The 12,213-nt window shown below is 38.1% G+C and overlaps 1 protein-coding gene across 1 annotated transcript; it reads right to left on the minus strand.

Moving 5' to 3' along the window:
* Window positions 1-317: 317 nt before the first annotated feature.
* Window positions 318-9,039, minus strand: LOC114365493 (circadian clock-controlled protein-like). Its single transcript, XM_028322079.1, has 5 exons — window positions 8,888-9,039; window positions 2,004-2,232; window positions 1,485-1,615; window positions 945-1,082; window positions 318-497 (listed from the first exon to the last, which is right to left on the minus strand). The coding sequence occupies exons 1-5, from the start codon at window positions 8,952-8,954 to the stop codon at window positions 346-348; spliced, it is 717 nt and encodes a 238-aa protein (XP_028177880.1). The 5' UTR covers window positions 8,955-9,039; the 3' UTR covers window positions 318-345.
* Between the last annotated feature and the right edge of the window lie 3,174 nt (window positions 9,040-12,213).

Here is a 12,213-nt window from a genome sequence, read left to right on the forward strand (position 1 = left end):
TTGGTTAATAGGCGCAATCGAGAAGTGAAAGAACTATAAATACAATATCGTAGAACGAAGCAGATGATGAATCCTCAAAGATGAGGCTGATTGGTTAAAAGTCGCAATAGAGAAGTGAAAGAACTGTAAATAAGTACAATATCGTAGAACGAAGCAGATGATGAATCCTCAAAGATGAGGCTGAAGGGTTAAGGTGAAGAGCCCCACATAACTCATCGGCGACGGGCTAGTGAGTATGCAGTTTCATGCATTTTCCAGTCGAAAAAAAATGGTAGGGTGGGGTAAGCATGTTTTCGAGCTCCAAACACCAAGGTATCGGTTTCAAGACTTTCAAGTTCCAACCATTCAAGGCAGCAGCAGGTCGGCAGCTGGTACAGCGCCGAAGAAGGAGTTGACGACGGCCACACAGCTCTTGATGATGCCCTCGATGGCGGGAGGCGCGATCTCCTGCATTATGATCTCCCAGTTCTCGTTGGTGAACCTGTGGGTGGTCTCCGCTGGAATGGACGGTTTGGTTAGAGTTGTGTGCTGAGTTCATAAAGTTTTTGTAAAGGTAATGTAAGAAGTTTTCATGTTGTTGAAGCATTTGTGGAGGGTACTCTTCTGGCTCTACCCGATAAGTATGTAGGTCATTTATCATCTGATATATTTTTGAAAGTGTTCTGCATACGTGTTTCATGCATGAAGACATTGTTTGACAGGATCATCAACTCTAGCAAAACAATCGTATCATCGTGTATTGCTGAAGTTTCCATGTGGTTGTATTTATTTATATTATTTATGTAGATACCTACATTACCTACCTACTTATAACTACAAAAGGCTTGTGCCATAATAATAATAGACCTCAAATGCATATTGCTCCTTATGAAGGCTCAAGCTTCCTATAATGGGCAATACCTCTAGTTCTACGTTCTGTGGGCAATAGACACCATGGTACATACCAAGTTCCTTGTTGCCTCCGAAGAGGTTGCTGAATTTGAACTGCGCGCGGTCCATCTTGTAGCTGTCCTTGTAGCTGGTGACCACCCAGTGCCCGTCGCGAGTGTCGAAGTCGTACTTGATCACGATGTTCAGGTTCGCTGCAAGGAGATCATTGTGAACTTTTGGTTTCTTTACATTATTGGGTTTAGATCCTTTAAGTATGGAAGGCTGTCTGTAGTCACTGTACTTAGTCTTGTCTAGATTAGTGTCTTCGCAAACATAGCCACTAAGTATAGCCAGGATATTTTTGTTATGCAGGATTCTAAGTAGATATCTTCTCTATCTTTTTTCAGACTTTGAATACTCAAGTTGAATTGCACCATCTTACTTTAAATTTAACAAACGTCAAAAGTCTGTCAAACTCCATACAAAAAGCACCGGTTATCATTACAGTTACGTTTAGGTGCCGCCCAAGACGTTATGCTCTAAACTTTATTTGCTTATGGATTAATTTGCAACTGGAGATTAATAATTATTTTAAAAGGTAGTCTGTGACTTACTGATCTTGATCTTGGCAGGGCCGTTTCCCCTGATGGGCAGGATGATAACCTGGCCGTCGATTTCGTAGTGCGCCTTCAGCGTCACGTTGGCCGTGAAGTCAAACGTCGCCTTGTTCTTGGCGCTGTTCATCCTGGAAATTAGTTTTCAGTTACGATCCCGCTGAATTACTTTTTAGTTACGTCTGGTAACCTAAAACGAAAGTCTAGTAGCTTTAGTTAGGGTCGTTTGTAGTAGGTACTTAGCTACAGCATTTTGGATACCTATCGGTTTAATATGGTATTGGCATTGGCAAACGCAGTAGCATGTCAATTTTAATGTCATGTCAATTCTGTGTATTATTTGCTTACTTACCTTTTAGAGTTATCGGTTATGCAAATGCATGTATGTAAACACGTGCTGTGTTTGTCTAAAAATTTGGTAAGTCTGTCTAATAATATGCTAACAAAAACGAAAATAAAACTAACAAAAACAGGCACATCATGGACTTACCCATTGTAAAAGGAATTTTTTGAACTTACTTGTAAGAATTAACCCTAAATCCTTTGAGTCCGGTCACCACCGTATCTTGGAAGGTCAGCTTCAGCGCAGGGTTGTTGACGACCACCGTCCCCAGTTTGAGGGGGTCCAGGGGCGCGATGCCCAGCGCTGGGATGCCATCCGTGAACTTGGGCCCGCCGACCTCGATGACCTTCTCTATGCACTGGTCGAGCTTGCTGTCTGATGCGGAGCAGGCCTTTAGGAAGGCGGCTGGAAAGAAAAAAAGGCGCGTTAGCATTTGGTGCTGGAATTAATGCGGTAAAATAGCTGCCTTGTTATCCATAAAAAAACTATACTCTTCGGTGTTTGATTAGTTATGCAATTTGGAAGGAAAAGGAAAAGTAATTTGGTCTATCAGAAGTGCCCAACTTATTCGTATTGAGGATCTGTCATCTAACCTCGCTGAACAGTGTTCAGTGTAATTGGGTGGAAAAATACTTAAAGTGAACAGATATTTTCCTTCCCTCTGCGGTTGGTCATACTTGTTCTACTTAAGTACTCGTACTGAACGTGATTTGAAAACTGTTTAAAAGTCAATGTTTTTCAATTTTGTGTCCGCTTGTAAGTACACACATTTAATTTAAATGGGACTGAGTAATCTGCAGTAGTTCCTTCCTAGCTGTTACGATATTCTGCAGTTGTAAATGCCAGTAAGCATTGTTTCAGTATTTAAGTATGTGTCAGGTTTTGAATACTTATTTACAATCGGAAAATACGCTTAAGTCATCCAATTTGTTATTACAATTGTATTTTATTATAATTAGTTGTAGTTATTTTATTTATTTTATTTTATTTATTAGGACAACCAACAAGACAAACACGCATACATGAAATTACTATAACTAAAAGTGCTTAAAACTAAGTGCTGTCTTAATTAAAGGCTGCCACGGCATGCAATGTGGACAGTTGCAAATATAAGAACTAAGAGATAGTAGGTAACACAGTGAAAAATTGAAATGTAATGAACATTATGAATAAATTTCTTTTACATTATTTGCTGTGGCTGTAAGGGACCTCAGCACAGAGCGCCTGAATTTCAAAGGCTGAATTTTATGGTGAAAGATGTCGACGTCACATGCTTTGCACAGTCTGTTGTACTCCCTTTGCAGTCTGCTCATGGTGGCGTGGTAACCCAGATTGGTTTTACTAAATTTTGTTGCGAAGGGGACATACTTGCAGGAACGTGGGAGCTTAAGCGGTACGTTAAAATTAATTGAGCTCAAAAGTGAGGGACAATCGACGTATCTAGTGTAATTAATATTAATTTCGCAGTTTTATGAAGTCACTTTATAGCACATGATCATAGTCCGTTTTCATGAGCCTTTTAGCTCGCTATAAACCCATAATCTTTCATTGCATCACGGTTATAAAAATAGCATAATAACATTTGAAGACAGCTACAGCCGGTCACCCATCCTAGAGCTGGTTGCACAACGCTGCAGCCACGAAGGCCAAGTCGAAGTGCATTGCCCCACTGGCTGCACGCGTGTTGCGTAACATCGGCCGTCGGTATTGCCGCCGATAGATGTTAAGGTTGGATAAAACTTGTCCGCATCCAAATTCAAATTCTTTAAAATTTAGGTCACTTCAAGACACTTATACTAGTTTGAAATATAGCCGTCTCTACCATTGCTTCTTAAGCTATAGACAATAGCAATACTGACACTGGACCAGAGTCTTGCCTGGAGTGGCTGATTCGATTGGCTACTTGCTAGCACAATAAAGATATTGTAGCAAAGAAAACTTCAAAATTATTAACACTAATTAAAACATTAGGTGAGGGTTAGCTGTTTCACAATAATCTTCACATAAGTTTGAATTTTACTTGGATAGACATTAAAATGGATAATTTATTCAGTTTATAATGTGATGAGTACCTATTTTTGGGTCTTTTCAGGGCACGTCCCAAAAACGACCATTTTCAGGCCACTTCAGGGGACAATATTAGGCTGGTGCTGAATCGAAATAGCGGAAAAACATAATAAACTTTGTTAGCTAGCAATCTAGACTATAGTATAAACAACTACATAACCTACCCCATTAGTTCTTGCCGTCTTCGTATGTCCTCTAACCATTTTCTGCGAAGAATCGAATGACCGTAAACAATTGGCTATCTTTTGTCCGCGTTCATGTTCGTCTCGCATCTTTCACGACGCGATGTACGAGTAGAGGCGGCTTAACGTTGTGACACGTCCGTCGTGACACTGGTGGAGCAGGTCAATGTCGGCCGGCGCCGACACGTGAGCGCCGCGGGCGGTCACGAGTTTGGAACAAGAGTACTAGTCCAAATGTAAACAGCAACATCCAGACCGTACATAGTTTGGAGGAGATCTTTATACCCACGGAAGAGTTCTTGCAGACTAACGTGAACGAAAAATTGCTACTAAGATAACAGACTAAATAGGTACTAACACCAACACGAGTATAAGCCTAGGCCCTTTTCAGGGCACTTATGTTATACGGGACCTCCCATCCCCACCTCTCGTTCCCACCACTGCAACTCCTGTGTAGCCAGGATCTACAGCTTGACCGCCACAAAAACCCAACCAATGAAGGTCAAGTTTGTCCCGGGGGAAAGTTGAACTGTCATTGGACCCGCAACGAAATTAATCAGAAGAACATAGGAGGAGTTCGAAATTAAGGTTCGACTTCCCTCCATTGCAAAGCGGATGACAGGTGACAAACAAAGGTTTAAAACCTTTAAGAAAAGATTATGAGGGCACTTATGTTACTTACAAGTCTAAAATATAGCTTGCCCTTCCATGCACCCACCAAATTGGGAGAACTTAAGTTAGACAGATTCCATGACAAGGTAACAAACCTTCAGTCCTAAAAAATATTTAAAAAGAACTTAGCGTTAAGTAAATTTCATGAGTCAAGCAAGTGTTTTATACCTACTGTATCACGTTTCGTAAAGGGCCCACGTGGTTTTATACCGGTTTTAACAAATTACATGTTAGGACCCGAATCTGGTTTTTTAATTAATGAGTGCCATATTGAACTCAAAAACCCGTTGTCATGTCAAGGCCAATGGGTTACATCATTCTCATGATGATCTGTATGCTCTATCATTTAGCGAAAAGCAACAATAGGTAGACGTTGAGGTAGGTAATCATCAATATTGACTACCAACTAAAACTCTAAGGACCTACCTAAATAGTGATAAAAGTTAATAACAAAAACTTGGCTTTCGAAGTCCACTAGTTTAGGAGTAGGACTTTCTCAACGCAGAGGTACAGGGGTCGATTTCCAGGCAAGACGCACGTGTAAAATAATTTTATGTGATTGTAAGGTTTGACACCGTTTGTGATCCTAGTTATCACAAAGCACAAAATGGTAAAAGAAAGGAAAAATCAGAGATTGCCCCTTTCATAAGAAATTGAGAAGCCGACCCGTTAGGTACTTTTACTTGAGATCATAAGGCTTGTGTTGCTGCAACAATTTCATGGCCAAACACACTTATTAAAATGTTCCATAAAACTAAAAGTAGTTTTGACTGCATTTCATTGAGTTGCAACATGTAAACATGGTCTCTTTTTTGGTCAAAGTTTTGAATACAATGCACAATGGGTAGGTCTTGAAAATTGTCAGCTATAGAACCTTTATTGTCACCATGATTACAATGGCGTCGGTTCCCACTGTCATTACTTTGTAATTATTAATTAACCAATTGTTTGCGCACACGTGGTTTAACGAATTGATTCGTGTTGCTACGCGGAGATTGAGAATCTAGGCTAGTAGTAAAAAACGGATTTAATTAAATATTTCGAATAGGGGTGTCNATTTCGAAACGTAATATCGGCACATCCCTCTGAAATCGATATTGGCCAAGTATCCTTCGGAATTATACCTAATTGAATTGTAGAAGTGCTGTGTGATCGCAATTTCCTTTAAGTGAATTTTATTATGCTATTAATGGCTTCGATTGAAGGTGTTGGTCTGGCACGGAATTTCTTTGTATGTTTTCATGAGCTTTTAGTTTGAGAGGAACCTATTTTTGTAATTAATAAAAGTTATTTAATTTACTACTCGAATATAACATTAGCGAAAGACCTTCGAAGTCGGTCTTGCCGGAATTTAAAATACACATCCGTTGATTGAAAATCTGAAAGTTGAAACTCAGAGGCAGTTAGAGACAACCTTTTTAAAATTCTTAAAAACACGTTAATCTCGAATACTTTAGCTTGTTTGTTAATCAACAAAAATGTTTACAAAGTCAATGCCGCCGGGTCTTGCGTCACGGAGACATTTTATGAATGGCGTGGAAGCGGTCGCGGTTGTGCAATTAGAATTTGGTGTATAAATACAAGTGTGAGGCCAGTGTAGTAATAGGGTGCCAATGTCAGCCCTTAGCCAGGGCCGACCATAGAGACCGGTTTGGAACTGTCGCGTTGGAGATGATAAGATTAGTTTAAAGCGCCGAGTGCCTATTCACATTTCACTACCTCAGTTCATAAGCCTACACACACAGTTTATTAATGCACGTACTGAACCCTTTCATCTCAGCCCGCCCAAGGGTTTCTTCAGCCCTCAACGACCGAACTAACATCGTGCATGTGTATAACATAAAGATCAATTTTAATATTCATGGTTTTTAAAATCTTTTATAGAGGTAACTTTGAACTTATAATTTTCTCGACATTATTGTTGTCATTGTTATCACCGGGCAACGCCGGCCGGCTTCACAGTTCACGCTTTTCAATGTTACTTAAGCCCACCATACAACTGATTCTGCGAATGTTTTGTACCCATTTCGTTACATATTATGGTAGGTATCTGTATTTGTTTCACTCTCTATTTAATAGAATACCATCTCAAAGGGTTTGATAACTTTTGAAAATTATGCAAAGTGACTGCATTTCAAACTCTACAATCATACCAACATTTTTGTTGCAAAGATAACATCTATGTAGATTTTCTATTTCTAAGATTTTTGGGGTGGGCACTAGTGCAATCTGGCAGCCCCTTACGCCTATGTATAGTGTTAGTTAAGTTATAACGTTAAGATGTACCGTAGTGTAGTTTAGTGATCGCGACCATGACCGAAAGCAGAATATTATATCTGTTTACTTGAGCTAGTACTTTTCTTGAATGATTCTAAGTACTTAATAACGTAGCGCTTTGGACAACTACCCAATTACTATAATATAGGTAAGTAATATGACGGCGGATTATAAGAATTTCAATTGAATTAACGAGCGGTTTAAGTAGCATTATCGTTAGTTTTGTAGGTATATTATTTATATTTTATAGGTTTATAGGTAGGAGTTTTATGAACACTTAAAGGATAATATTTACGTCATCTCGGAAAATTACTAACTGCTTATAAAATTATTTGACAAGGCTTTGTTGTGGCCACAATTTGCCATCTTAGTAATAAGGTAAAATTCTTTGCGACTAAAAATGACTAATTAAGGTTAAGGCAAATCTTCAAGGGTTTAATTTAGAGATTGACTTGATGTCTATTTTACTGAACTGTTTTAGTACTGTTATTAGCTAGTCTTTAGACTTTTGCTTTCTTCTGGAAATAGAGACAGTTTGACATAGGTATACATTATAAGATGCAGTAAGTGACTCACACTTGTTTGTCAAAACATTTCAAATGTCAATAGTTCATTAATGCAGTTACTAATTTTTCATTTGAACATACCTAAATTACTTTAATAAATGTAAAAATAAAAGTAGGTATACAATTTCAAGATGAGTAAGGAACGTTTTATGTAAGAAAGTTACCTATAATATTAGTTCAACGATCTAATTTGAATCTATCTCTAGCAATAAAAGTTGGATAATGATTTTGATCGAGAATGACTTTGAATGAGGTGTACATACCTACATGGAGCATTATAAATACAAGTCAGCTATGACTTTAATCAGCCAATACAAATTCCAAACATGTGATTGAACATCTTATCCTTTGGTATATTATTTAATCGGCTCAATCAAAGGTTATCCAAAAGAGGATGAATAGATACCTACTTAGGGGATTTCGTTTTCATTAGTTTTTAAAACATTATTTTTTTTTTAAATTATGAAACTGAGATTGGACATGAAAGGCGGATGCAGGCTACATTTTTGTGTCGAAAACCATGAAGAGTGAAATAGTGTATGAAAAAAAAATGGTCCTTAGTGAAAAATAGTGTTCATTGCAGAGGTAGATGAGATTATGATACGTGATGTACAGAGGACACCACAGGGGACTGTAATATTTGTTGTTTCGAAACCGCATCTACTACCTACTATGAATATATTATATGAATTTATGTGTATTATGTACTTATGAGACGATGCACTGGTGCGTCTTCTTTACCCTGTTTGTAGCGAAACGAAATTCACGCAGCAACAATACAGAAACTACTTAGGAAGCATTATTTTTATTGACAGAAAGCTATTATAAGACTCTTGAATTCATTGGGAATCGTATTATAGGTAGAGGAGATCGCAAAGGATGCTATTTCGGTTATGAACTGAAATGAAAGGAACCGCAGACAGAGATATGTATTATTTATACTTTTGATTAGAATCAATTACCTAACATCCGAACATGTAGCGCCTTAAAAAGTGGGTCAAAATCAATACTTATTAGTTTAAAGTTTCTCATCAAAATTATGTTTTTAAAATAGTGAAATAAGGAAATCGCCAATGTCTGTCAATTATTGTTGGTTATTTATTTTTAGTATTAAGCATTTTTCGTTATGAAATCAATATTAACTAATTATGTTAACTACGGTTATATTTTCCAGAATACAGTTTAACAAATTCAAATATTTATGATAAGTAATTTATTTAAAATAATCCGATTACCAATCATCATGTGATATTTTCTATTCTTTTTGGAAATTAAGAAAACTAAGTGAAAACTTACGCAAAGTCCCCGAATTCGTGCCAGCCACGCACAGCGCCACCGCGACTATACTTATTATCACACGCATTTTAATTAATTATTTATTTAAATTAAAATTTACTTAAATTTCGAACCCACTTCAACCCAAACAATAACCCGACCGATCTTTACAATGATTCAGGGCCCTTTACCGCTACCATACTAGTATTTCTACGCAAATATCTACCCTGAGGTGCCCTGGAGTTGGGTACAGTCAGACTCGGAAAAAGCAGGCTGGAATAAAAATTCCACAGTTATAATTATTACTGTACCTAACTACCTACCTACTACAGAACATTACAAAGTAAAAAAAATATTGATGGGAGCTGATGTGTTATGAGGTAAGGCAACTTTTATTTTCATCATCATCATCATCATGTCAGCCATAAATGACGTCCACTGCTAAACATAGGCCAACCCCAATGATTTCCATAATGGACAGGCCTATCTATATCCAGGCTACCAACATTAGAAAAAGTTATGGAACTTATATTTAAAACTAGCTGACCCGGCGAACTCTGTTCCGCCTTAAAGGCAATAATAAGCCATCGCAATTTTTCCTTATTTGCTCACCGTTAAGACCTACCCTGGACTACGACAAACATTTTAAAAACAAAATCAGCTTAAACGGCCCAGCCGTTCTCGAGTTTTAATCAGACTAACGAACAGCAATTCATTTTTATTTATATAGATTACAAAAAAAATGATGAGGTTTTCTAAATCCATTTTTATTTTTTGTTTCTATGTATAAATATAAGTAATTGTCTGTTTATTAAATGGAATCCCTTTCATATGTATCTTAATCCCTCTTTATAATAAGTATGACTGTACGAACTTTATGACGTCACACCGTACGTTTTAAGTCTGACCGTATGTGTCAGAGCTTACAAAGACAATATCGTGGAGCTGGGTGCTGTACGGTTTTATGTCGCTTTGAGAATAACTATAACGGTGTATTACACTTGCTTGCACGGAAAAAGCTCCCCATTTTCCCAAAATGGTGGAGTTGTGACATTGGTTTTGTTTTTCACGGAATATTATGAAGTAACAATGTTTAAAATGTGGATGAGCAACCCAGAAACTTATCGACAGTGGAGGCCTAATCTAGGAAGTAAAGCATTGGTGTATTTAGGTTAGGGTTATTTAAGGTGCGATTAGTAAGCATCGATCATAATTCACAGTTCATGAGTGAATAACTATCATCTTAGAATCGGTAGCCAACATACTGGTGTGGGCACTACACCATTATTAACATGGTAAAGATTAATTCGATGAGCAGAAGTAACTCTGCCTTAGTAACTCTTGAATTAAAGTATCATTACAATAAACCGATCGGCAAGACCTGGAGCGAGATCAAACGCGAAGCTCAAGACCGAACGCGATGAAGGACTGTTGTGGACGCCCTCGGCTCCATCTAAGGGACATAGTACCTTAAGTCAAGTAAGTCAAGTTACAATAAAATCGAGACTGACGCACCACCAAATGATGTCTTTTTTAATTAACCCGGCGCCAATGACGTGAAAATAATTGCAAAGACGATGACCCCGGGTCATATTGACCCACATTTCATCGATCATTTTTCAGGAAATTGTAAAAGTAATCTTAATTTTAATTACTGTCTATGTATATAGGGTTCTTTACTGAGCTAATAAAACAAAAATAAAACGAATACATGAAATAAATATTTTTTTATGAATTTTTAAACAAAACATGAAAAAAACACGTATAGAAATACATTTGAGTCTATATTTTTTGTTTTTGGTAAATATTTTTAGTATAAATGGGAATCAACAATGTTATATAGTGAAAAAGAGATAAAATCAACTTTTTATATGCAGATACAATGAGATCAGTTTTCTACTTCATCATTCAGAGCCATGGAACTGCTGCAACTGGTGCAGTATGTAATCAAATGGTCTGGGCATGTAAATGTGGCATGACGCACTTGCCGGCGTCGTACTAATGCAAGTTCGAGATTATCCAAAGACTGAGTCCCCATTACTTGTGTTTTTTTCACATTCGTTGCCATTTTTAAGTTCTGGCTATTACAGCCTGAAATTCTTCAATCTCGGAATCCGACTCTTCTAGCAACACTACATTCTTGCTGGGTCATTTAACAAAGACATTTTGGCTAAAACTTAAAAAAGAACAACATAAGCTAGCACTAAACACAAAATAAGCGAATAAAAGTAAGTCACAAAATCACCGCGCCGCCGATGACGCCGGGTCATAATGACCCGTTTTAATTTGAAGCCTGTGTATCTCGCTACGCAAGCGGAGTCACAATACGTTAACTAACGGAATGGATTTAGGGAGGTTTTATCTCCAGCTATACGAACGCTCGAACCACAAAATGGACGCAAAAAAAAATTATGAACGTTTGAAAATGCCTCGGGTCAATATGACCCAGCGTCATTGACGCCGGGTTAATGATCTTCTAACTCATCGCCACTGAAGCATCAAACCACACTGTACATACTTTTGTGTGCACTTTTTATGTCCCTCACTGCATCACAGTGTATAACTGCCTGTTTATTCTGGCTGTAGGGCCATTCTATTAAGTGTATTAGGCCTTTCTGGGAATAGGCCTCGGTAGGCCTTTAAGGCTCGCAGTTGACTTTTAGATGTAAATGGCATTTTGGGGTGGCCTCCAAATGTGTGGTTCAGACTTAATGGCGAATATACTGGATTTTATTCGAATTCTTAGGAAAACTTACAGCCAATGACAGTAAAAAATACTTGTTTAATTCTTTAAATAGACATTACATGGTCCTTTACTACCTGTCAAAGGAATCATAAGTTAATATTCATAAAATAATTCCCCTTCCCCCGCGGACGTGATTGAGAGCGGACGTGTGCTCGTGTGGTCCACATATTTCAAATTAAATAATAAATTACATTTTGTGCGCGAAAAAGTGTCGTGCGCGGTGGGACTCGAACCCGCGACACTGAGTGAGTGGATCACGTCTCGGCCCAAATCGGCTATCGAAACAGTAGTTCCGCACGGTGAAATTAGTGATCTAATCTGACGTAGTGCTACGAATTTGCTTATGTGCTACGACTGACTACGACGGCTTGCCAAGGAGCTACATAACTTGACTGCTACGAAACGCTTATAAGTGTGCCGACTACGGTGAGACTCAGCGATATTATCTTCTTTTGTATTTGCGTGCGTACAAAATTATCACAGACATGCCTCTCAAAAGGACACCTCCCCCCGCTTCGCAACAGATTGCTGAATCGGACCCCAAAACTAGTTCCGCCCCTATGACAGATACTGAAAATGAGAGTTCGAGCAACATAACCAA

This window comes from Ostrinia furnacalis, unplaced genomic scaffold (assembly GCF_004193835.3).
Source record: "Ostrinia furnacalis isolate ACB-3 unplaced genomic scaffold, ASM419383v2 OfSCF7592, whole genome shotgun sequence".
Lineage (NCBI taxonomy): Eukaryota > Metazoa > Arthropoda > Insecta > Lepidoptera > Crambidae > Ostrinia > Ostrinia furnacalis.